Source organism: Heterocephalus glaber, unplaced genomic scaffold, assembly GCF_053883595.1.
Source record: "Heterocephalus glaber isolate CG9 unplaced genomic scaffold, H.glaber_assembly_v1.0 deba00001461, whole genome shotgun sequence".
NCBI classification, from domain to species: Eukaryota; Metazoa; Chordata; class Mammalia; order Rodentia; family Bathyergidae; genus Heterocephalus; species Heterocephalus glaber.
The window spans coordinates 17,572,814-17,599,384 of NW_028258308.1; the positions used below are offsets into that span (position 1 = coordinate 17,572,814).

At 40.7% G+C, this 26,571-nt stretch overlaps 1 protein-coding gene across 2 annotated transcripts in view; it reads right to left on the reverse strand.

Moving 5' to 3' along the window:
* Enpp6 (ectonucleotide pyrophosphatase/phosphodiesterase 6) overlaps positions 1-26,571 on the reverse strand; it is a 131,361-nt gene that overhangs the window by 21,701 nt on the left and 83,089 nt on the right. Inside the window, exons 3-6 of one of the 2 annotated variants that reach the window (XM_004852991.3) lie at positions 22,886-22,997; positions 6,621-6,762; positions 5,750-5,929; positions 2,650-2,787 (exon numbers count right to left, since the gene is read on the reverse strand). In XM_004852991.3, the coding sequence (XP_004853048.1) occupies positions 2,650-2,787; positions 5,750-5,929; positions 6,621-6,762; positions 22,886-22,997 (572 nt within the window). The remainder of the gene's footprint in view (positions 1-2,649; positions 2,788-5,749; positions 5,930-6,620; positions 6,763-22,885; positions 22,998-26,571) is intronic. The other variant, XM_087217061.1, reaches the window with a different exon arrangement.

A 26,571-nucleotide genomic window follows, 5' to 3' on the forward strand; every position in this document is an offset into this window, starting at 1 on the left:
TTTGAAAATAATTAGATACTTTAAAAGCTGCTTTCCTGATTGTCAGGGGTTGGACAGCCTTCCTTTCTGTCCTGTGGGGTTGGCCCCTTCCTAAGCTATAGAATGAAATAAATATCAGTTCTCACTAACTGATTTACTATCCGTTTTGATTTACTCAGATGAACATATGGGTGCATGCATCACACACAAAAGTAATATAAAACCTGCTATGCACAATCGCCGTGTGGCTTCACCCACAGAAGACAGGAATCTGCCAGGTTCCTGCAGAAGAGGAATGGGAGGAAGGTGTGCAGCGGATGGGTGAGGCGGATTGGCGGGACAGCTGGAAACAGAGCTGAGGCAGAGGGTGCCCCAGCCCCAGCCTGGTCACTGGCCCTTCGGAGAGGCCATGGTGTCTGGATGTGACAGATGGGGCGGCTTTCCTTGCTCTCTCTCACCTCTTCTTTTTGGCCACTCTGTGTCCCAGGGGCCCTGTCTGCCTGACTCCCAGCCTCTGCACCTCTTCTGCCTGTGACTGCAGCTCCCTGGTCTGCCTTTCATTGCAGTTCCAGATCTTAGCACCAAAGCCTACCCACCTCAGAGGTTCCCTAGCTGCACTCTCCACTTTGTTGATGAGACCTAAGTGGAGCTTGCTCATGGGTAAGTTTCTGGGCAGAAGCAGATATGCAGTATGGTCAAGACATTGAAGCATCAGCATTTCTCAGGTCTGTGGGCTTCATCTAAGTCCCTAATTCTGCCTTCACAATTATTATTTCTTTCGTAAAGAGAAATCCTTCTTTATCCAAAGTTCATAATCTGAAGCGCGCCACAAAACATGCTTGTATTCCAAGGTATATAGCTTCTAACCTAAGGTACATATCTTGCTTCCAGATTAAAGTAGGAAACTTACGCAGATAAATGCAAACATTTCCTGCTTTGAGATGTTCTGAGGGGATGTAATGTTTGGAGCTGCAGCAGCCATTTTGTGACTTTAAAAGAACTGGCAAATGAATTGCTATACAGCTGACTCCGGGACTTGCTATCATTAAAACGCTCGATTAAGCTGCCCTGGAACTGCCTATCTCCAGACCACTAGTTAAGTGAGATAGTAGATCTTGAATATTTAAGCCATTGTTTGGTCTATGACTCATATTCAAGAGCATCTTAATCAATACCCCTAGGTCTCCTGTCACTGGTTTTGGTCACTCTGTGGAAAGCTGTTCGTCTCGCTGCACGTGCCACTGCTGAGGTGACTGCGGATGCTTCTAGAGCAGCTTCACCAGCACCTGGCCCACCCTCTTGGAGCAACCCAGGGCCTTTCCTACTGGAGTGGATAGGGCTCTTCACCAGTGGTCCAGCACCTTCATGAGTGGCCTCTGGCTCACCATCCCTTACCTAAGCCTGGTTCCCACCAAAATACCCCAAATCACACTGTATTTTATCATCTCCCTTCCTGCCAGGAATCAACTGTTGGTACAGTTGACTTTAGCTAAACCTGAGAAAGCAAACAACAGATGCACATAATCACACCAGACAGGAGTGGCAACTACCTGTGGTTTAATCCTCATAATCTAGTTACCTTTAAAGATTAAATGTAATTCCACTAGGATATTATGAAATGAACAAAATTCAAACAGCAAGCTTTCTGTTGGACTTGGAAGGCTGGCTTTAGGGAACCGAGTAGGAGAGGGATCTGCCCAGGTGGCCTGAGAGACTCCTGTGTGTTCAATGCGAGACCCTCAGGAAACCATGTTAAGCAGCACTGCAGGAGCCTGAATAATCTCACTCCAGGTGAGCTTTGAGCACAACAACCAAGTGAAGAGAAGCCTTTTGGTTCTAGGAGGTCTCACGGCAGAAGGAGGCACAGTTTGCTGCTGAAGGATTACTACTGGCTCTCTGTCTGGTGGGTTACTTACTAGTCTTAGGTCTTACACACGTTGGCCTCAACCAACTACTCTTATCTGCCACTCTTTTTATTTATTTACTTTTTTGCCCTGTAGTCAGATCTAAGAACAGCTCACCTTGAAACTCACATCTACAATAACCCATGGCCTCTTCAGGAATAGATTCTGGACCTGGCATGAGGACCAATTCCCCTGGAGGGGCCACCTTCTGTGTTGGCTCCAAGTCATAAGATTCAAGGGCCCAGTGAGCTCAGAGTCCAGGCAGACATAGAGGAGGCTGTGGAGTTATCCAGGCCTGAGGCAATTAGGGCTCAGGCCAGAAATGCAAGGTGATCTCCTCTGTAAAATCAAGCTGGCAAACTGAGGACTTGGATCTATGGAGTTCTGTTTGCCAAACATTTCTCTTAGAGGTGAAAGCAAAGTAGAGCCTCTCCTTGCTTTTCATTGCCCTAAAGCAAATACTTTGGTTCACAGTAATTGTTCCGCTTTCAATTGAGCAGGTTCCACTGTAAGTCTAGGTAAATGAGTTAAGGTCCATTTGTTGAAATACAGGGAGTCTGGAGCCATGAAGTCTAAACCGTGACTCTGGGTTTGTGTCTACAAAGCTACCTGATCAAGCCTTTTTGATTTCCTAAAGAAGGAAACAATGCAGTAAATGACACCTAGGTGAAAAATATCTCCTAGGTATAGAAGCTGAATAGTTATTATTTGTCTTTGGACTTTGGAGTTTGTAAAATGAACAAATTGTCAAAGATTTTAAAATTACCTCTGATATGAACCACCCCTCATCTGCCACTAAAGTCAAAGGAGAGACAAATTTCCCTTTCTTGTAATAGAATCTGCTCGGTATGGCTTCTTTCTCGTAGACAGTCATGTGTTCCACTCTGCTCAATTTGTTATAAATCTGCAAAGAAAACCAAGAATGACCAATTTTGCACTCTTTTTAAAAAATGCATATTGAATATTTGCAGGACTTGGGGATAGGGGAGTGTATAAGACTAAGGAATGAAATTACCAAACATCTGATAGATTTGACTATAAAAAAGTGACTTTTGCATAGCTTAGAAAACAAGTTGGCTTTATCCTAAGGCGGAAGATTCACATATCTTCTGACCTGAGAAGTGAACCTCTAGGAACCTCTCACACATATGCACCTGTAGACATACCGAACAGCCCAGATGCCCAGCATCAGTGGAAGGTGTAAAGAAATACTGGAGGGATTCTTCAGTGGAATGCTATACTACAGTGAAGATGAGTGGATCACAAGTATAAAGGCATATGGAAGATCTTAGAGATCTCTGGTGGAGGAAAAGTAAAGTAAATTACTGAAAAATTCAGACAGAACTATTACTATCATATAAAGTTCAAGTAAATACAAAACAAAACAATATATATGGTAAAACTTAAGGAGAATTAAGAAAATTAAAACTTAAAATTTAGGACAGTGTGTTTTTCAGAGATGGCAGAAAAGATTATGGGGTTCTCAAAGGACATGCAGAAGAGGTCACAGATTATGGCAATGTTGTACTTCTTCCCTTTTTAGTGAATATCAGGTGACTGTTACTACATTATCCTTCATACCTCACAAATGTTACAATAATTCTTATGTATATATTCAATAACTAATTAACATATTGCAGAAATGTATTTATGTCAAAGTTTATCTACTGAAATTAAAAATCAAATGAGAAATTGGCCTGCCTTATGTTCAATACCACAAAGGTCAAAGAAAAAGGGCATTCTTTAACTTGACTTAGAGACTATGCCCTACCTCCACGTGAGTCTTAAAAGTACTAGCAATTGTTTATTGACTATATCGTTAATTTTTTGACAAAGATGTAAACTTTGTACATACTTCTCACATTTAGCAGCCACTTAAACATTTACAGCTAAAATGAAAACCAACTGGTTGCAATTGACTTGCTGGCCTTTAGCCAAATCATAGTCTTAGGTAAAACTGAAAATGAAATTGAATTTGTTAAGTTGACTCTGAAAAATAATTTGTCTTTAGATTGTTCAGTAGGACATTTCTCATGAGCCCAATGAGTTAAGATTTCCCTCTTCAGAAAATCCAGAGTTCTTAAGGCAAGTAGGGTGCATTTGCAGGAAGATTTTGGATACACGAAAAGTCTGATGAAAACACAACAGGTCTCGCAAACTGTTGTGTCCTTCATGTGACAAACTGTCACCCAAACAGAGCCCCCTCTTTTGAATAATCTACCAATTGCTGTAGTCTGCCAGCGATGCTTGACTTAAACATCACATTGGAAGAAGCTCTTCCTAGCTTGTGGGCTGCAGGTGCCCAGGCATTCTGGAGATGGCACAACCCTCCGTGCCAAGTTGGAGACGAAGATGGTCTTCCTTGCCAGGAAAACAGAACTTCTCGTGAAGCTGCCAACATGTTCTGATTTCATTTTTAGTTGAGTCCAAGGGGATATTGTGTAAATATTTTCCGCACCTCCACTTTCTGACTATGGAGCCTGAGAAGAAAGAAGTGTCTCCCTGAGGACAGTGGCAAGAACATGGCTCTTATATGACAGCAGCCAGGGGTGGGGTATAGGTTTCTTCTTGGCCCAGAGATAGAACTCGGCCTCCACCAGGGGTCCATCGACAATGACAAGTGTCCATGAGGATGGACGGTGGCCTCTTCCTGGCTCCCCAGTGGTTGGCAACCTCCACCACCCGAAGATTATGCTCCGCTGAGAAAATAAAGTTGCTTCCTGGTCCAGATCTGGGAATGGGCGGAAGTTATAGAGCCTGTATTGGCAGGTGGCGAGGCAGCCTGAAAGCTCAGTAGTAAGGTGCCACTTGTCCCTCCCTACTTCCTTCAGGTGGTTTGTCACATCCTGCCAGTTAAAATCATTGTTTTGCAAGAATGGTAAGTAGAGGCCTAATTATTCCAGGGTGCTGAGTTCCTCCCATCCCACACTGTGAGAACTCAATCGCACCCTCCTGGGGACATTCTCCTTTGTTAGTGGTTGTCATAATAAGTGACACATGCATAGTCTGTGCAGTGGGCCCAGCTCTATTCTTTGTGTTCTACAGGAGCCTGGGGACAGCTGCAATTTGATCACTCCCCTCATATATGGGAAGAAGCAGAGGGGCAGGGGAGGTGTCTTTCCAGTTCCAGCTGATGACAGGGCTAGGATTTGAACACAAGGGCTAAGGCTCCTGAGATAAGTGTCTGGCCTACTGCACAGACGGCCTCAGCTCCCTGCATTCACTCATAACTCTCACATCTCCAGTGCATGCTCGACTTAAAACACCACATGGGAACAAATCAGACTGGCTGCTTCTTTGCAGAGAAAGAACATTCAGAGTCTGCCTCTGATGGTCTCCTTATTTGCCTAACCAGTACTATATTTTGGCTAATAAAATAGCTCTAAAAGGGCTCGATTCTACATGTTGGGCATGTGCTAAGCATTGGTCATCTTTTATCTCATTTGATTTTCATAAATTCAGTATGGTAGCTGAGTGTGGTGGCGCACACCTGTAATCCCAGCACTCTGGGAGGCTGAAGCGAGAGAACTACACAAGTGCATGTCCAGCCTGGGCAATATAGCAATCCTGTCTTAAAATACCAAAGGGCTTGGGAATGTAGCTCAGTGCAAAGGCCCTAAGTTTAATTCCTCGTACTGAAAAAAATTCAGTGGGCATAGATGCCACTACAGAGATGACCAGAGTCGGGGAAAATGAATATCTTGATGAGATCGCTGGATGAATAAATGAGTGGCAAACTAGATGACCTGCCTTTAGAGTCTAAGCTCCTACTATTGCTCTACACAACTACACAGACAGGATAACACAGGCAGTGGAGGCACAAGAGGTATATTTGGCCCCCAGCACCCCATCGAGACATTTCTTACCTCAGCATGTTTCCCGGGGGCTGGCCACAGGCTCACGACAGGCCCTCGGTCCTTTGCTTGCTGCAGGTCACTCAGACTGATGTACTTGTTCAGCTCAATCACTTTGTCCATCCAGAAAATGTCAGTCATTCCGTGATCTGAGAAAATGAGGACGTTCAAGTCATCCTGCAGGCCACGTTCCTATAGGGAAAACAAAGAGGGTCACTACAGCACCTACCAAGAGAGTCTGTCTTATATCAAGGTGTTTTTAAACTACAAATTTTAGAGGAAATCTTTTCTCAATTCTGAATTTAATCATCTACCATCTGCCTTGATGAGACAGTTCAAAATCATGGCAGAAGCCCTTTGGAGAGGGGAAACCTTCCATCCCAATATGAGCAGAAAAATAAGACCAGAACTTTACCTTGGCAAACTACACTCCCTGTTTTTATTTTCTTTTACTTTTTCAACCAACTTGTGTGGTCGTATGATAACTACTGTTTGTTCATATTATAGATGTAAAATATGAAATAGAGTAAAATGAAAACAAAATAACAAAGAAACACAAACTTGCATTTAGTCAGTCACTCAGCCAGTCCTCATGTCTGACTCCCATCTCCAAACAAGCTGGTTAGCAAAGTTGTTAGGATTCTGAAGAACTGGGTCAGCCTGCCAGCTCAGTCAGATAATAATGCCCATGTAGGTCATTTCAATCCCCCTGGCCAGGCTGTGGGACAAGGTGTCTCTTGGTGCCTCTGAGAGTGTTGCATGAACAAGAAACAGCCTTGCACTGGTCTAGTGAGAAGAAAGGTGATGAGGGGAGTAGCAGTCAAGGAGAAACACAAGCGTGACAGGAGAGAATGGCAGGCTAGTTGTCCTTGATTTAAGTCACCTGGATCCACTGTGTCATGTACTTCAGGACAGTGTCCACAGCTCTGAGGGCGTCTTTTCTCTGAGGTGAGGAAGGGCCATAGTGGTGGCCTTCCACATCGATGCGCTCATGGTATATGGCTGCAAGGTCAGCCTGGCCACTTCTGGAGGAAACAGAGTAAGAGAGGCATGGCTGAAGGAGACATGTGATGGATTAGTCCCTTGTGACCTACCAGCCCTCTGTGAAGGCACTGGTATTCCCCCCCAAGCCCTATCCTGTGGACCAGGCAAGACCCTTACCTCAAAATGAACCAGGTGGAAGAATACTGAACCAAGACTTGCTAGTTGTGAGCACCTTGGTGACAAAAGTTGGAGAATATGTCTATTGGTCTGCCCCTGTCCTAGCTATATGGAATTGCTTACCATGTCTCTAATAGTTGGAGGATGTGCTAACAGGCAGAGGACACTTTTTTATATATAAATTTTAATTCATTAAGCTTACTGGTACATTTTAGGTATATAATATGATGACATTCATCATTGGGAATTTCTACCTTTACATTATATATCTTGGTTCTTATTTTTTTCCCCATTCCCTTTCCCTCCTTTCCACCCCTCCACCCCTCCCTATTTATAAAGACTTTGTTTCCTTTTTTTCCTTTTCTTGTATTTATTCTTTTTCCTTCCCCTATCCCTCCCATTATATATAAAGAAATTTAAAACATCAGACCTCCCAAATATAAAGACACAATCCAAAAATGGGCATCTGAAATGAACAAACATTTCTCAGGCAAAGAAGTAGAAACAGCAAATGAACATATGAAAAAATGTTCAACATCACTGGTCATTTGAGAGATGGAGATGAAAACAACACTGAGATTCCACCTCACCCCAGAAAGAATGGCTGCTATCATGAAATCAACCAATAACAAAAGCTGGCAGGGGGTGGGGAGAAAGGAACCCTTCTTCATTATTGGTGGGAGTGCAGACTGGTGCAACCACTGTGGAATAATATGGAGATACTTCAAAAATCCTGGATTAGAGGTCCCATTTGACCCAGCTATTCCCCTGCTGGGTATCTTTCCAAAAGAATAAAAAGAATCAAACCACAGTGATATATGTGCACCCATGTTTATAGCAGCACAGTTTTAATAGCTAAAACTTGGAAACAGCCCAATTGCCCATCAACTGGTGATTGGATAAAGAAGATGTGTTGTTGTTGTTGTTTTTCATAAAATGGAGTACTACCAGCCATAAATAATGAGAAACTAGAAACATTTATAGCTAAATAGATGCACATTGAGGTGGTACTCAAGTGAAAATAAGTAGGACACACATGTATAAATACCAAATAGTTTCTTTGGTGTGAGAAACTGAAGGTGTAAATAAGGATCAAAATGTATGATAGATAATATGAAATAGGAAGACAGAGGACACTTTTTTATAGCTCCACTCTCACCATCTGCTTTCATTGATAGGTCCTAATACCTGGAAAGAGTCATTTAAATAATTACTGTGCAATTATTGCTGGACATTAAGGAAGTCTCTAGATAACACACTAGATTGTGGGTCTAATTGATTGGCAAGACAGGATGCAAATAGATTAATGTTTAGGGTCTGACATCAGCAGACACCCCGGGATGTTTGTTCTATGAGGGACACATGAAAGGTTGGCTCTAGTGTGGATATAGAGTGAATTCTAGTGGTAGCATTGATGGTAGAATCCAAGCTGTTTAACCCTCAGTGCTTGGCTAAGAATGAAAAGCTCATGATATAAATGGGAGGAGGAGGCTTAGGGAATGAGGATAGGGAGAGGAGCACCATATAATGTTCTCTCTGTCTTTCACAGAGAGTCACAATCCTTTCCACTGTGACTTCTCATCCCAAGCTCTGGCTTTGCCCACTCCTTGTTCCCTGATAAAGCACCTGATATAGATCACAATAATAATGATGAAGATGGTGACAATGATGATAATGATGGTAATAAGAACTAAGGAAAAGATGAAACCATGGAAAAGAAATTACAGGTAATTTCTCTGCTTGGACTTTATAAAGGGTAACAATTAACATCCTTGGCAGATTGAATTATTTCTCTTGGAAAAACTGTTTTAGACACACACACACACACACACACACACACACACACTCACAGCATGATTTCTCCTGATATGTTCTCCCCAACATTTGGGACATGAGGAATGAAAGAATGTCTTCAGAGTCTGTGGGGCCTTGAATCCTACCATCCACCAGCAGGAAAATAGCCTCAAAGAAGTTCAGACAGCTTTGTTTGCCAAGCCAGAATTATCCAGTGCCTGGTCCTGCTCTGTTCCAGAGACAATGCCAGCTCCTCCAGGAAGCTTCTGGTGTCCTGAGGTCAGGCTGGATGGCCTTTCTGTGTGTTCCCATGGCACTGTAGGCTCACTTCTGGGCTATGAATTTGCATAGTGTGCTGTAATTGTCCACTTATCTGTCCTCTCTCTGTCTAAACTGAGATTCTTTCACTCTAGAGACAATGACTTATTCTTCATTTAACACATAGTAGGAACCCTAAAACTGGCTGTGAACTATATAATAGCAAGTCCTAGGTACTGATCAAGCACTGATCAAGTGCCATGTGTGGTCTTTTATGTACATTGTCTTCTTCAACCTTCAAAACAATCTTAAAAGAATTCAGAGAGTTCAAGACAGTTGCCAGCATCACAAAGCTAATAATGGCCAGAGCCAGGGTTCAAACCTGGACCCCAGAACACAGCCACCAGTGCTCAGTATTTGACAGCCCACATCACTAGGGAAATGTTCTGCTTAGCCTAAGTGATCTTTTGGAAATGGTTCTTACTATCTGATATGACTCTGACCAACTCCCAGCGAGCTGGGTGTGAGACAGGGCAAAAGCAACTCAATGAAGCTTGGTCGCTTTCACTTCTAGACACATGATGCACTGCATCTATAGGTTGACTATGCCTCCAAAGTCTAGAGCTACAGTGAAAAGGATTTGTATAGGAGAGGATATGCACATTTTGTCCATGAAGAAATAGGCCTAAGAGGGCCTAGAAGTTACAGAAGACCTCATGGATCCCTTAGATGCAGCTAAAACAGGAAATGCAAATCTTCCACTCCAAAGTCAGAACACCTTTAACTCTACCAAACTGCCTTCTAGGGTCTACATCTACTCCCTCACCTAAACCAAGGACCAAACTCCAGAGAATGTTCTGCCTAGCACCTTCCTGCATTTATGGTCACACCTTCTTTAGTGAGGCTGTGAGTTTCTACTGGGCACTCAGAGGTGTATTTTATTAACAGATTTAAGGATGCACTGATTTCAAGTTAAGAGAAATGGTTACTCAAATGTTCTTTTTTCTTTTTAGAGAAAAACAAATTGAGCCCTCATTAATAAGCCCCATTACCACTCTGCTCCACAATGTGGATTAGGTAAAGTTATCATTTACGTGCTTCTCACAAATGATATCATCATTATTCATCCTCACTAATGTGCGAATGACTAATCCAAACTCCCTCTGCATCCATACCCAGTAGAGTACAAAAAGTCACTTTGGGGTCCTTGAAGTGTGTAGGTGCTAGGTAAAAAGTTTGTACGAGAGAATGACATTTTAATCCCTATGCTGAAATTTGTTTGAGGTCCATGTTCATTAGTGTGACAGGGCCAATGGCCCTTCCTCCATCACTGTGTTTGAACAGAATGGAAGCTTCCACAGTATCTGTCCTACAGGTAAGCCTCAGCATTTACTTGTTTTATGTACTTGCATCTTTAGCATTCCAGATGGGCTGACTCACACAGTAAATCATCTGTTTAGATGTCCACACTTTCAGTGAGGGATTATATATGAAGAAAATGCTATTTGATAGAGTGGTGAGCTTATTACAGTGAGGAGTTTTCACAAACAAGGTTTACTGTGGCATTAAAGCTCAATAGAATACTTGTAGTTCTCTTCATTTGCACACTTTGCCTTGATGCTGCAGTCACTGGATGAGTTTCCCCAAGGCTATTTACCATATTCACAAAACTCCATGTGATTGGACAGCTAGCAAGTATCACAATTTACCTGATGGCTTTGTGTCAGGAAGCTGTCAATCCCAGATGCCTGAACACTTGATTTGGGATGCTTGCAATTTTGGGGTTGTACAAATGAAGGTTTCTATGTTAGTTTCCTTGCTGCACTGGGGACCTAAGTCTCTGAGGGCCCTTGCCTGTTTGGAATTTAGCAGATAAATTCTTGTTAGCCAGCTGTTTTCCATATGGATCTGGTCTCCATCACAGGTCATTTGTAACTGATTGGCTTGTTTGTAGCCGATTGGGTGAGGAGAGATGGGAGGAGAGGTTTGCAGCCCTGTTGTTAGCCATTTATAGCTTTAAGGCCAGGAACCAGGCCAGAAAGACATGTGGCCAACATCTCGGTTCCTGAAAGCTGTGAGGGGCTCTTAGCCATGGAGATTTGGGGACATGCAAATCTCCCGTCATTTAAGGATTCTGTCCAGATTTCACTCCAATATAAAAAGTGATTCATAATGTCACATCGTTTACCTGACTAAAGTGGGTTAGAAAGAGAGAAGAATTAGGAAGAGAGAAATGGAGGCAATTTAAAGGAATGGTTAGTTATTGACAATTAAAGAAAACAGTCCAAAACTTAGAAATAAGGCCCCAAAGTGAGTACCCATCTCTTCAATAGTATATTAGAGCACTGTCCATTGAACTTGCTTGAAAATCAGATTTAACTACTGTAAACTCTGTAAACTTAGCTGCTAAGTGGTAGGGAAACTGATAAGATGAAAACTGTTTTTGTTAGAGAAAGCAGTCTCCCAAATTATAGTGTGATTACTCTGTATTATCAAGGATTTCTGCATCGCATACTATCATTGTCCTCCTTTTTCTTCAAGTGCGCACATGCATGTGTGTGTGTGTGTGTGTGTGTGTGTGTGTGTGTGTTTCCCAAGCTCTCCTTCTTTTTTTTTGGTACCGGGGATAGAACTCGGGACCTTGCGCTTGTGAGGCAGGTGGCAGAACCAAGCTCTCCTTCTAACCAGGCTTGTGACCCTCCTGACTCTTCAGTAGTAAATTAATTTAAACCTTGGCATAAATCTTATGCAAAGATATAGTGAGTACATGACTAAGTTTTAATTTTGAAAATTACCTTTTGATGGGGATATTGGAACTGCCCAAACTACAGAACTACATTCTGATTCTGGCTTCTCTTTTCACTAATTAGGTCTTAGATGAATAGCAAAAATATCTCCAAGCCTCAGTTTTCCTACCTGAAAAACCTACCCAATGTCTATACTCAATATTAAACTGTCTGATGTGTGTAAAGATTCTGACATACAACAAAAGAGAAAGAAGGGGAAAGAAATGTTTCTATTTCCCCTTTCCTTCTAGATGTCCCTACATATCACTTTTGTTGAGTGGTGTTCACAGCAAAGAGGAGAACTTGGTCTCTGTGAGCCTGGTCCTGTGTTCCTTTCTTTCTCAATCCCACAGGGAGGAGAGTCTCAGGCCAAGACACTTGAGCTGGCTTCCATGTGGCCTGTGGAGATAACCTCTCATCCATCTATTCATTTATTAATACTGGGAGTCATTGAGGTTCTTGGATCCTGAACCTCCTTTGGATCTGTGTTCAATAGTGTGGAGCTTGACCGGAGATGATAGTTGTGTCCGCCATTTCTGCAGCTCAGTGGTTTCTTGACCAACCCTTTGGTGAGCCTGTATGGTCCACTTAGAAGCCACTGCCTGGCTCCCACCATGTAGCCAGGACTCAGTGAGGTTGCCTCCCCTGCACTTCCTTTACCTACCCCTCAAAACTACTTATGTTATGGCTTATTTCAGCTTTAGTACCATGTACCATTTCTTGCCCACTGAACCATAACTATCCTGCAAGCAGAACCTCCAGGATGCTGGATTAAGTTATGCACATCACAAACTGCTTTCTTTTCTGACAGCAAGGTGGGAGTGTGAACAGGGGTACTTTCTGCTGAGTATTTTTGTGTAGTGGTGGATCATAGAAAGCACTAGTGACAAAGGCTCCATGCAGTGAATGCATAAAAACTTGAACAGACTGCAAAGGCCCCATCTACCTTGCCCCTGCAGGAGCCTCAGGTCCAGGATAGCCCCAAGGTGAACAGGGCCGTGGTTCTCAACTTCTCTCTGTGTCTGATCTTCCAGTGCATTTTAAAAGCCTAGTTGTGGACTGGCTTGAAGGAATTAAAGTTGTTTTTCAGTCACTTCACATGCAGGACAGGCCCCAGGGGTCAGGGTGCTAAACCTGCAAGGAAAGAGGTAGGTCCTGGCTACCCTGCCCACCAGCTTAAAAGAGTCAGGACAAGGTATTTAACCTTCAGAGTCAGGGGTCTGTTCTGTAAAATGGGAAGGACAACACCTAATATGGTGAAGAAGAGAACAGAATGGGTTAATGGAAATAAAGCCCTTTGACCAATGCTGGCAAACGAGTATTAAAAAAAAAAAGTCAATTCTTGTTCCTTCTCCTTTCCTCTATTCTAAATAAGCATCTAAGTTCTAAGATAGCATCTCACAAAATGTGACTGAAGACAATAAGGCTAAGCATAGAAAAGCAATGGCCAGATCAGGTGCAGGCAACAGGTTATCCCCCCCCTGCAGAGGCTGTGTAGCTTTGTGACCTGTGTGGACCTTCTGCTGAAATATCCCTGGGGAGGACTTGATGCTCAAGAGCTTAATGGCATGTGCTGCTTTCTGTCAAAGCCCATCTACCAGGTGTTTCTTGTGGACAAAAACAATTTAGGAGCTGTGCTGACTCAGAGAAACGTATGTGCATGTTCGAATACTTACATTTGAAAATTCAAAGTGTTCTTCAAATTACAACTAGGAATTTGGGATACAGCTGAACAAAAACCAAGAGGTATCCAGGCACGGTGGTGCATACCTGCAAACCCAGCACTCTGGAAGACTGAGGCAAGTTCTATGTCAGCCAGGGCAATTTAGCAATATAGTGAGACCCTATCTCAAAAAATTTTGTTTTGTTTTTTTTTTTGGTACTGGGGATCGAACTCAGGACCTTTTGCTTGCGAGGCAGGCAGCACAACCACTGAGCTAAATCCCCGGCCCTCAAAAAATTTTTAAAAAGAGCTGAGGATACAGCTCAGCTCAAAGGCCATGGGTTCAATCCCAGTAATACAAAACAAACAGAACCCCCCAAAACTCAAGGAGTGAGCCAATAGCCTTCTTGACATGCTTCTCCACTCAAGGCTATATTATACAAAGATATATGCAATTTTGTCTAAACAGCATACCATGAGAATTTTGACTCTTCTGAGCTACATTATTGCCTGCTCAAGCTGTTACTTGCAGAGGTGACTGGATTGTTCTAGACTATACTAGGGCATGGCTATACCATAAAATGATTGCTTTGGCTTGGTTTAGTTCTACTCAGGCCTTCATTGCCCAACGCAAGGGCATTATTCAGATGATGGACTATGTGAATGGCATTTCATGGAGTCAAGGCCAAGTACCTAAGCTACAATATGAATAGTGTTGAGTTGGGCAACTTAGTGCCAAGCCACACCTTGTGGAGGCTTTACCTGGGGCTATTTCTCTATACCTGCAGTTCTTTGTAGCCCTTTCTGTCTATAGGAGATCAATCCCTTTGCTACACACACACACACAAACACACACACCACCACCACCACCAGCAGCAGCACCAGTACCACCAGTACTACTTCCATCACCAAGAAAATCCTCCCTGTCTCCAAGGTAAAGATGATATAATTCCTCATCATTCTATAACTTTGCCATATTGCTTGAAAAAGAAAACAAAAACACAAGAGCAACACTTCTTCAAAGGAAAGAGAGCCCAGAACTTATCCCTCCAGCATTCTGATGTCCCTGAAGACAGGGAAATCTAAATTTCCAGCCAGCGCTGAACTGGGACATTCATGGCCATGCTCTGCTTGTCTACATGTGAATCGCTGGTAAGAGTCCATTCACCTGAAAAGGCAAGATGAATGAGAAAGAGATACACTGCTACACAGGCTGCTGGGTTATTTGATAATCAGAATTATCATATTTGACATGGCAAAGGCTGCAGAGATGGCTAGCACTTTGGTTTTGTTGGAACCAGAATTAGGTAGACATAGAACTATCCCGAAGTTTCAGCTCTGCTCAGCTGCTGTACATACTGTGCTCTTCTGCTTTGCTTCCACAAACTAGATTATAATACAAAATTCCAGATCATTATATGTATGGCTTTTGAGTCCTTGTGGGCAAGAAAAAGAAAGCAGAGTAGATAGGAGGCAGAAGCACAAAACATGTGATTTATAAGTCATGTGAAGAGCATTTATTTAAACGCTATTTCCCCTAGACTCTGCCCCTTCTCTCTCCACAAAAGTATAAAACCTTAAATTTGTTACTTGTCAATCTTTTAAGTATTTTATTTTATTTATTTATTTTTATTTTTTTGTTAAATTCTTTTATTGGTACATTTTAGGTATACAATACAATTACATTTCTCATTGGGAATTGTACCTTTACATAATGCATCTTGGTTCTTATTTTTTCCCCATTCCTAAGCCCTCCCTTCACCCCCTCCACCCTTCCCTATTTACAAACACTTTATTTCCACTTTTTCCATTTCTCAGCATTTTTCCTTTCCCTTCTTTCCTTTCCCCTGCCCCTCCCACTACCCCTACCCCTTTGGACCTTTTCTTCCTATTTTGCATTATTGATAATTCATTCTAATCAATGGTACATTTTAGGTATACAATATAATGACATTCATCATTGGAAATATGAACCTTTACATAATCTCTCTTGGTTCTTATTTTTCACCCTTACCCAGCCCTCCCTTCAACCCCTCCCTTCCTTCCTATTTACAAAGATTTTATTTCTATTTTTCCATTTTCTCATATTAATCCCATTCCCTTCTATCCTTTCCCCTACCCCTCCTACTTCCGCTATTCCTTTAGACATTTTCTTCCTATTTCACAATATCAATTATACATTTCAATTCTTATTTACACCTTTAGTTTTTCACACCAGAGAAACTATTCAGTATTTACACATGTGTGTCCTATTTATTTCACTTAAGAGTATTGCCTCAATGTGCATCCACTTATCTATAAATGTCTCTACTTTCTTATTTTTTATGGCTGAGTAGTACTTCATTTTATTTTTTAAAAACCACATTTTCTTTATCCAGTCTCCAGTTTATGGGCATTTGGGCTGTTTCCAAGTTTTAGCTATCAAAAACTGTGCTGCTATGAACATGGGTGCACATATATCACTGTGGTATGATTCTTTTAAATCTTTGGGGAAGATCCCCAGCAGTGGAATAGCAGGGTTAAATGGGACTTCCAGTCTTAGTACTTTTTTTTTTCTATTAAATTCTTTTATTGGTACATTGTAGGTATACAACACAATTACATTTCTCATTGGACTTGTACCTTTACATAGTACATCTTGGTTCTTATTTTTTCCGCATTCCTAGCCCTCCCTTCACCCCCTCCACCCTTCCCTATTTAAAAAGACTTTATTTCCATTTTTTCCATTTCTCATCATTTTTCCTTTCCCTTCTTTCCTTTCCGTGCCCCTCCCACTACCCCTACCCCTTTGGACCTTTTCTTCCTATTTTGCATTATCAATTATTCATTCTAAACAATGGTACATTTTAGGTATACAATATAATGACATTCATCACTGGAAATTTGCAACTTTACATAGTCTCTCTTGGTTCTTATTTTTCACCCTGGCCCAGCCCTCCCTACAATCCCTCCATTCCTCCCTATTTACAAAGATTTTGTTCCTATTTTTCCATTTTCTCATATGAATCCCATTCCCTTTTGTCCTTTCCCCTAGCCCTCCCACTTCCTTCCCCTTTGCCCCTTTTCTTCCTATTTCACATGACCTATTATACATTTAGTCCTTATTTACACTTTCAGTTTCTCACACCAGAGAAACTAGTTGGTATTTATACATGTGTGTCCTATTTATTTCACTTAAGAGTGTCGCCTCAATGTGCATCCACTTAGCTATAAATGTCTCTAATTTCTCAGTTTTTATGGTTGAGTAGTACTCCATTTTATTAAAAAAACACATTTTCTTTACCCAGTCTCCAGTTGCTGGGCATTTGGGCTGTTTCCAAGCTTTAGCTATTACAAACTGTGCAACTATGAACATGGGTGCACATATATCACTGTGGTATGATTCTTTTAATTCTTTGGGGAAGATCCCCAGCAGTGGAATAGCAGGGTCAAATGGGACTTCCAGTCCTAGTTCTTTGAGGTATCTTCATACTGATTTCCACAGTGCTTGCACCAGTCTACACTCCCACCAGCAGTGGAGCAGTATTCCTCTTTCCCCACAGCCCCATCAGCATTTGTTATTGGTTGATTTCATGATAGCAGCCATTCTTTCTGGAGTGAAGTGGAATCTCAGTGTTGTTTTCATTTGCATCTCTCAAATGAACAGTGATGTTGAATATTTTTTCATGTATTTCTTTGCTACTTCTACTTCTTTGTCTGAGAAATGTCCGTTCATTTCAGATGCCCATTTTTGGATTGGGTCTCTAAATTTGGGAGGTCTAATCTTTTTAAGTTCTTTATAGATTTGAGATAGTAGACCTTTGTCTGAGGAAGAGCAGGTGAAGACTTTTTCCCACATTGTGGGTTGTCTCTTCACCCTGCTGGTGGTTTCTCTTGCTGTGCAGAAGCCCTTTAATGAGAAGAGATCCCACTTGTTGATTGTTTGTGCTAGTTCACGGGCAACTGAGATTTTGTTCATAAAATCTTTTCCTACACCGATGTCTTCAAGGGTTCTACCTAACCTCTGTTACAACTGGTTCAGAGTTTCTATTTTAATATTTAGATCTTTAATCCATTTTGATTTTAGTTTAGTGCATGGTGAGAGATACAGGTCTAGTTTTAATCTTTGGCAAGTTGAAGCCCAATTTTTCCAGCACCATTTATTAAAGAGGCTATCTTTCCTCCAGTGAGGGGGTTTGGCTCCTTTATCGAAGATGAGATGGCTGATCGTGTCTGGAGTTGTTTCTGCGTCTTCTAATCTGTTCCACTGGTCCTCAGGTCTGTTTCTTTGCCAGTACCATGCTGTTTTTATCACAATAGCTTTGTAGTAGAGTTGCAGGTTGGGGATTGTGATACCCCCTCCCATGTCTCTGTTAACTAGAATTGCTTTTGGTATTCTGGGTCTCTTCTTGTTCCAAATGAATTTTTGGATTGTTTTCTTAAAGTCTATGAAGTATACTGCTGGGATCTCAATTGGAATTGCATTAAATCTGTATAGCAGTTTTGGAAGTATGGCCATTTTCACTATATTGATCTTTCCTACCCAGGAGCAGGGGATGTCTGTCCATTTTCTGATATCATCTTCAATCTCTCTTTTCAGAGTGTCAGAGTTTTCAGAGAAGAGGTCTTTGATTTCTTTTGTTAGGTTGATTCCTAGGTATTTCAGTTTTTTGGATGCTATTGTGAAAGGAATTATTTGCTCTATTTCTGTCTCAGTGAGTCTATCATTCGTGTAGAGGAAAGCTATTGATTTTTGTGTGATGACCTTGTAACCAGCTACTTGACTGACTTGGGTTATTAAGTCTAGAAGACTTTTCATGGAGTTCTTGGGGTCTTCTATATACAGTATCATGTCATCTGCAAATAATGACAATTTGACTTCTTCATTACCTATCTTTATTCCTTTTATTTCTTTCTCTTGTCTAACTGCTGTGGCTAATGTTTCCAGAACTATATTGAGCAAGAGTGGTGATAGTGGACATCCTTGTCTTGTTCCTGATTTTAGTGTGAAGGATTTCAGTTTTTGACCATTTAGTATGATATTGGCTGTTGGGTTTTCATAGATGGCTTCTATCAGTTTGAGGTAGAGACCATCTATTCCAATTTTTTGTAGGTTTTTTATCATAAATGCATGTTGGATTTTGTCAAATGCTTTTTCGGCATCTATGGAGATAATCATATGGTTTTTGTCCTTGGCTCTATTGATACAGTGTATTACATTGATTGATTTGCATATATTGAACCATCCCTGCATCCCTGGGATGAATCCCACTTGATCAGGGTATATGATCTTTTGATGATCTTCTGCATTCTGTTTGCCATTATCTTATTAAGGATTTTTGCATCTATGTTCATTAGTGAAATTGGCCTATAGTTCTCCTTTTCGGTTGGGTCTTTCTCTGCTTTGGGGATCAAGGTGATGCTTGCTTCCAGGAATGAATTTGGGAGTATTGCTTCCCTTTCAATTTCATTGAAGAGTTTAAACAGTAGTGGCAGCAGTTCCTCTCTAAATGTCTTGTAGAATTCAGCAGTGAAGCCATCAGGGCCCGGGATTTTCTTAGTTGATAAGTTTTTAATTACATTCTCAATTTCATTGGTTGATATTGGATTGTTCAGAATTTTTAGGTCTTCTGGGTTCAACTTTGGTAATTCATATGTATCTAGGAATCTGTCCATTTCTTCTGTGTTGTCCATCTTATTGGCATATAGGTTCTGGAAGTAGGTCTTGATGATCCTCTGGATTTCTTCTGGGTCTGTTGTAATTTCACCCTTTTCATTCCTAATTGCATGGATTTGGGCCTTTTTTTTCCTTTTTCTGACAAGGTTGGCTAAAGGTTTGTCAATTTTGTTGATTCTTTCGAAGAACCAACTCTTGGCTTCATTGACTTTTTTGGATTGTTCTCTTAGTCTCCATTGCATTGATTTATCGTTTGATCTTTATAATTTCCTCCCTTGTTTGAGCACTGGGGTTGTCCTGTTCTTCTTTTTCTAGAAGCTTGAGGTGCAGCATCAGGTTGTTTAATTGGGTTCATTCTGTTTTCCTAATGTGCGTATTCACTGCTATGAATTTCCCTCGTAAGACTGCTTTCATTGTGTCCCATAGATTCCAATATGTTGTATTGTCATTGTCATTTAATTGAGGGAACTGTCTGATTTCTTCTTTAATTTCCTCTGTGACCCATTGGTTATTCAGAAGTGTGTTGTTCAATTTCCACATGTTTATGAAATTTTTTGAGTTTCTTTTGCTATAGATCTCCAATTTCATCGTACTATGGTCTGACAATATACAGCGGATAACTTCAAATCCTTTGCACTTACTTAAACATGTTCTATGTGTGAGTATATGGTCTACTTTTGAGAATGACTCATGTGCAGCTGAGAAGAATGTGTGTTCTGATTTTGTGGGGTGGAAGACTCTGTAAACATCTGTTAAGTTCCTTTGTTCAAGAGTTCGATTGAGTTCTATTATTTCATTCCTTATTTTTAGTCTAGTTGATCTATCTATTTGTGACAGTGGGGTGTTGAGGTCCCCCACTACAATTGTATTAGTGCATATATGACTTTTCATGTCCATTAGTATTTGTTTTATATAGTTGGGTGCACTAGTGTTTGGTGCATAGATATTTATGATTGTCATCTCTTCCTCTTGGATTGTTCCCTTTACAAGGATGCAGTGTCCTTCTTTGTCTCTCTTAATCAGTGTTGGTTTGAAATCTACTTGATGTGCAAAGAGGATAGCTACTCCTGCTTTTTTTCGGGTTCCCATCACATGGAGAATTGTTTTCCACCCTTTAACTTTCAGTCTATGAGTTTCCTTTTGAATTAAGTGTGTTTCTTTGTATGCAGCATATTGTTGGATTTTGCTTCTTGACCCATTCTGCCAGTCTGTTTCTTTTGATTGGTAAATTGAGACCATTAATGTTCAGGGTTATACTGAAATGTACTGACTTGTCATTCCCTTGACTTTTTCTTTTTGTTGGGTTCTCCCCCTTTCCATTTAATTTCTTGTCATGCCAGATGGGTTCTTTCTGCTTTGCTTCCTGGGGTTGTGATCCTCAGTGTCTGTTCCTAGGATATTGTGTAAAATTTTTTGGAGTGCTGGTTTGGTATTCACGAAGTTCCTAAGGTGCTCTTTGTCATGAAAGTATCTTATTTCTCCATCAATTTTGAAAGATAGTTTTGCAGGGTACATCAATCTGGGTTGGAGGCTGTTTTCTTTTAGGGCTTGGAATATGTCACTCCAAGCTCTTCTTGCCTTGATGGTTTGTGTTGAGAAGTCTGCTGTGATTCTGATGGGCTTTGTGATTTGCTTTTTTTCTCTGTCTGCTTGGAGAACTTTGTTCTTCTGTTGAGTTTCTGGAATCTTAACAATTATATGCCTATGTGTAGATTTTTTTTGATCAAGGCTATTTGGAGTCCTATATGCCTCACTTATCTGTGTGTCAAGCTCTTTCCCCCTGCTTGGGAAGTTTTCTGTCATTATTTCTGTGAAGAGATTTTTTTATGTCATGTGCAGTCTCTCCTGTTTCTTCATTGCCTCCCATCAGTCTTATGTTATTCTTCTTTGCATCATCTAGCAGCTGCTGGATTGATTTCTCATGTTCCCTTATAATTTTGAAGCAATTTTTCTTTTCCTGGTCATTAATTGCAATCTTATCTTCTATATCTGAAATTCTGTCCTCACATTGGCTCATTCTGCTGTGTAGACTTTCAGTGGAGTTTTTCATGTCCTGGAAATCTCTTTGCATCTGTTTTATGGATTCCATTTGTTTCCTATATTGGGATTCCATCATGTTCCTTAGTTCCTCTCTAGATTTATTAATCATGTCTTGCACTAGGAGCACAATTTCTCCTGTTATCTGAGAAATTATTTCTGATTTCATTTTTTCCAGATCCCTTTTTGTTGCCAGTTGAGTGGGTCCAGGTGGTTGAGTATCAGAGTGTTCCATCTCATTTCCCTTTGGGGTTGCTGTAGGTGATCTGAAAGTCTGGTTTTGAGACTTACTTATGTGTTTTCTCATTCTGGGGTTGGTGGGGGTGGTGGCGGGGGGGGGTGCTGTTGGCGCCCGCAAGGATCACCTCCTCTGAGCTGGGAGAGGTGGGTCAGGGCCCAGGAGTGTGGGTAAGTATGGTGGCCCAGAACCCCCTTCCTGTGGGCCGGGAGTGGCAGGACAGAAGGTGGCCCAAAGGTCCTTTCCTCTGGGCTTGGAGCAGCAGGAGGGATGGTGGCCAGGAAGCCCCTTCCTCTGGACCAGGAGCAGTAGGACAGTGGCTTAGAAGCCCCTACCTCTGGGCCGGGAGCGGCGGTAGGGATGGTGGCCCGGAAGACCCTTCCTCTGGGCCAGGAGCAGTGGGAGGGGTTGTGGCCAGGAAGCGCCTTCCTCTCTTTTAAGTATTTTAAAACAAGTTTCTTTCCAACTTGTCAATTATAACATGAATACTTATGTCCCCTAAATGCCCCTCTTGATGGATTTCATGGAAGTAGAATATTTTAAGAATCAGTGAAGGCAGGGGTTTTTTCCTTTACTAGTTCTGCAGTGGTGACTTTAGCTCACCATGATGGTTCTGGACAGAAGGGGGTTGAAAGAATGAGATCCATAACTGGTCATCTCTGTATCTGAGGCAGTCTTAGTGTGGCCAGTTCATGTGTTCAGTGCTAGGGATCTGCACACCCGCTTAATATTCATTAACTCTCACAGAGCACCCTGCTGGAGAATGTGCTCCTTCTTTTGTGAGGATGCAGGTCCTGTCTTGGTCTCTACACTCTGATTACTCAGAATGTTCTGCATTAGAAACCAGTTTAGCAGTCAAGGTGATCTCTAGTCTAGCCCCGGACACTTGAGAGCCACCAGCACCCTTCGTCTTCTGGTTGCTAATTTCTAATGCAGACTTGCAGCTGATCTCCCATCTTGATGACTCCTTTAAGTGATTTCTCATACTGATTTGAGACTGTTCTGACCTGTCTTGTTGGTCAGTTTCACCGACAGACTCCTGTGCCATTTAGAACAGTACTGCGCTACTAATTTCTGCATTTTCAAACCATGCGTCATTGTTTGGCATGGGAGAAAAAAAACGGCTCCATGTTCTGATATACTAATGTGCTTTGTACATTTCCAAGAAGGTAGGAGAAGAAGCAAGATTTCCAACCTTATCTGATTATTGATCCTCCCTTTTTGCCAAATATTTATTGATATCTTTGAGATATAATTTGTTTGCTAAATTATGACTAGGAAAATGCTGGCATTTATATTACTTCTCCCTTATCCAACAACATATAAAAGGAGGTCCCAAACCCCTGGGGATTTTCTTGCTCTTTATTGAACATTCCAGAGTTCCTCACCCAAATTACTTATTCATAATCATTTCCTCCCAGCAGGTAGCAATTCCCATGTTATAGGCTCACCAACTCTTTGAGACATGATTTCACCTATATCAGGCCCTCTTGATTCATTATTGGCCCTGAAACAAGGAAGAACAGTGTGATGGCTAAGAATTTGGGACACTTACTTGAGTGAGTCAAGAGCATCGCTGACTGCATTGGCAAAATTGATATCCGTTGGGACATTTTTATATTCTAGGCAATAAGTAGGTCTGACACCAAGAATCTCAACTTCACAGCCTAAGAGGGAAAAACATGGCAAATAGTTACTCTCTTCAATACTTGATGGAGGGCTATAAGCCTGTTTGAAGAAGCAAACATCATTAGTCAAAATAAAGTTTTTGTACATTTCTTTGAACTAAATTAGCTTATTGCTGATAGGTGATGTTTTTAATTGTAATTTTGCTTAATTGGAGAAAAAGTTCTTAAATGTCATTCCTATGTAACACTGGCATCCCATAACAGAGACTGGTAAAAACTGGGTAGTAGAAATGAAACAAAAATTAATTATGCACAGAATTACCTCAATTAAAACTTTTTTCTTAGAAATTTTTCATAAAGTTTTCTAGTATACCCTTGTCTATTGCAGAAAAAATGTTGGATATATGATTGGTCAGAGAATTACAAAATAAATATTTCATTTTCTTCTGGTATTATAAGACTGTGTTTAGAGGCATTCCACTAGATTAATAAGGAAAAAAATCAGAGTTAATTTCAAGCAAGGATTTTGTTGAGGTTTTTTGTTTTGTTTTGTTTTGTTTTTTGGTACTGGGGATTGAACTCTGCTCCTTGCACGGATCGAACTAGGGTCCTTGAGCTTGCTCAGCAGGCGACAAAATGACTGAGCTCAATTTCCAGCCCTTAAGCAAGGATTTTGAGAGCCATGACCCTGGCTCTCCCAAAACACAGCGAAAGAATCAAAGGCAGTCAGATGGACTCTGCTCAGTTTTTCTTCCCCAGACTCTTGGACAAGCAGAAGTAGTCATCCCGAGGAAGAGACATGACCATATATCAGAACACGGAGCAGGAGAGGGGTGAGTCAGTCTCAGTTTACATTAGCTGAATAAATATTTATTTGGCACCTCCTATGAACTAGTCACTATATTCAGGCATAGTGGAAACAAAAATGAATCAGTCAGGGTCTCCTTCCTGGAACATCCAGAGTCAAGTCTGGTGGAAGAAGGGGGATGGATGCAGAAATGTGAGGGGCATCCCAAGCAAAAACAGCAGCACAAGCAAAAGTTCAGAGAGCTTTTAAACAATCGTGCTTGAGTGAAAAACTGCCAAATCCATGAAATACCAGACAAGGCATGTCAGGAGGTCAGATGTTGCTCTTTCTTGTAGCCCAGGGAAAATGACTTCCCAGTGGAAAGGAGTAAAAGTGGAACAAATCGGGTGTGTGGGAGGAAGAAGGGTCTTGTCAGAAAACACACTGATCTCACTCCTGGATACATCTGCCAGCTGGTTCCAGCTGGTTTAAAAGACAGTAGGGCACCAATCAGGAAAAGTCCCTCAACTGGCGTAGCTTCACAAAATTGGAGCGCTCTGTGGGAGATTCCCCGCCTTATCATGGCTTCATGGAGAACAAGGTCCATCTAGGACAACTGAAATAACTCGAAGGCAGGCAGCTCTCTTCTCAGTGGGGTAGGGCAAATGGGCTATCTGACTCACCAATAAATCTTGCTCATGGCTTCTGGGAAAATATTTATTATTGTAAGAAATGCCAGTGGAATCTTGACTGGTTGTATTATGCTAGGTACCTGTGTTTTATCTATCAAAGGCTAATAGTAAATTTTTATTATTCTTTTAAAACTATTTACTCTGTATCTACCCAGTGCCTAGTATCAGAAATCCAGAAAGATGTCATATCCTTTTTTTAAAATTTTAAGAACTCTGACACCTCTGATACATGGGTGTAGGAGTTTTCAAGTAATGGAATGTTGACCATGATTTTTCAGATTAAGAAATAGCACACCTTTTTGTATTTGCACATTAATACAGTATCAAATCATAAATTCTTTTGTATAATCAACAGGAAGTATGTTTATTAATATTAACAAACATATGTTCTTTCAATCCTTTTATTTGATTATAATGAATTTGAACTCAACACTGGAATAGTAATATAGCTCACCTAAGAAATTCATTCTTGCCTTAAAGTAGTATACAAACTCTTTAATTGATTGATAAGGTATAAAATTGTGTAGGAAAGGTAGAGACAATATGTTGCAAAGTACAGATATTATTACAGTGTAATGGAATATTTATTTTTAAAAAATTATGCAGACATACTTCAGAGACATAGCAGGTTTAGTTCCAGACCACTGCAACAAAGCAAATAGCACAATAAAGCAAGTCACATGAACTTTTTGGCCCCTGGTGCATATAAAAGTAATGTTTACACTCTTCCATAGTCTATTCAGTGTTCAGTGTAGCATAATGTTTAGAAAAGTGCAAACTTTAACTAAAAATATTTTATTGCTGCAAACTGCTACTAGCAATCACGTGAGCTGTTGGAAAGATGGTCCCAATAGACTCACTCAATGTGGGGCTGTCATGAGCTTTCAGTTTCAAAGGAGCACAGTATCTCTGAAGCACAATGAAATAAAGTAAAGCCTGCTTATAATTAATTTTAATTTAATCAAGGACCATGGCAGCATCCTACCAAAGGCTGAAGGCAGAATAGGAGAAACCAGAGAAATCTTTAAAGTGCACAAACTCTTCCCTAAGTGAAAGATAACATTTCATCAAAGATAAGGGAAAGAATATCACAATGGAGAGAAAGATGCCAACTTGTAGCAACTGGTAGATAATGCTGAAGAGAAAAAGAACTCTTTAGTCACCTCAGAAGTTGACAGCATAAATTCTCTCTGTAAAGTACCAAGGGTTCTCCATTGGGAAAATTCTATAACCTGCTATAATGATAATTCTTATCTTTCTTAAAATATAGAGCTAGTGTCAAAGTGAGCATCACTAAATGTTCCAAAAGGCCCAAACCTGGTTCAGATAAAACTGAGATTGATTTAGATGCCACCCCAGAGGACTGATATAGGAAAAGATATGGAATTTTCTAGGAAAAATATCTGATACTATACTCTATTGTTCTTTTTCACATAATGTCTAGCATATAATAAAAAATGATAAAACATCCTAAAAAACAGTGAAATGTGCCCCATAATTAAGAAAAAAATAGTCAACAGAATCTGACCCACAAATATGGGCCAGAAAAGGTAAACATAAAAGAAAAATTTTTAAAGGTTATTGAGTATTTAAAACAAAATTAATATCAATATATGATAGAATTTACAACACATATACAACTAAAATTTATGATAATAGGAAATAATGAAGATGCATGTGGACAAATGAGATGATAATAATTAAGAATTCTAATTGAGCATGGTGGCACACACCTGTAATCCCAGGCTGAGGAGGTAGGATAATGAGTTTGAACCCAACTTAGACAACTTACAGACTTATTTCAAGGTAGAAAATGAATAAATTAAGGATGCATATTGGAATATACAGAGTAACTATTAAGGAAAGAGGCTTCAAAATCTAAAATCAATTGGAGAGGGTAAAATACAAGTGCAGCAGTCAATTAATGGAAAAGAAGACAGAGGAAAAAAAGCAAGCCAAAAAATATGAAGATGATAGGCTTGAGTCCAACTGTATCAATAATTATAACAAAAATAAATTGACTGAAAGCTTTGTTTAAAAGGCATAGATTGTCAAACTGCATTATAAAGTTAAATATGCATCTGCCTTATGAGACATCAATTCCACCATTTAGCATTTACACAAGAGAAATGAA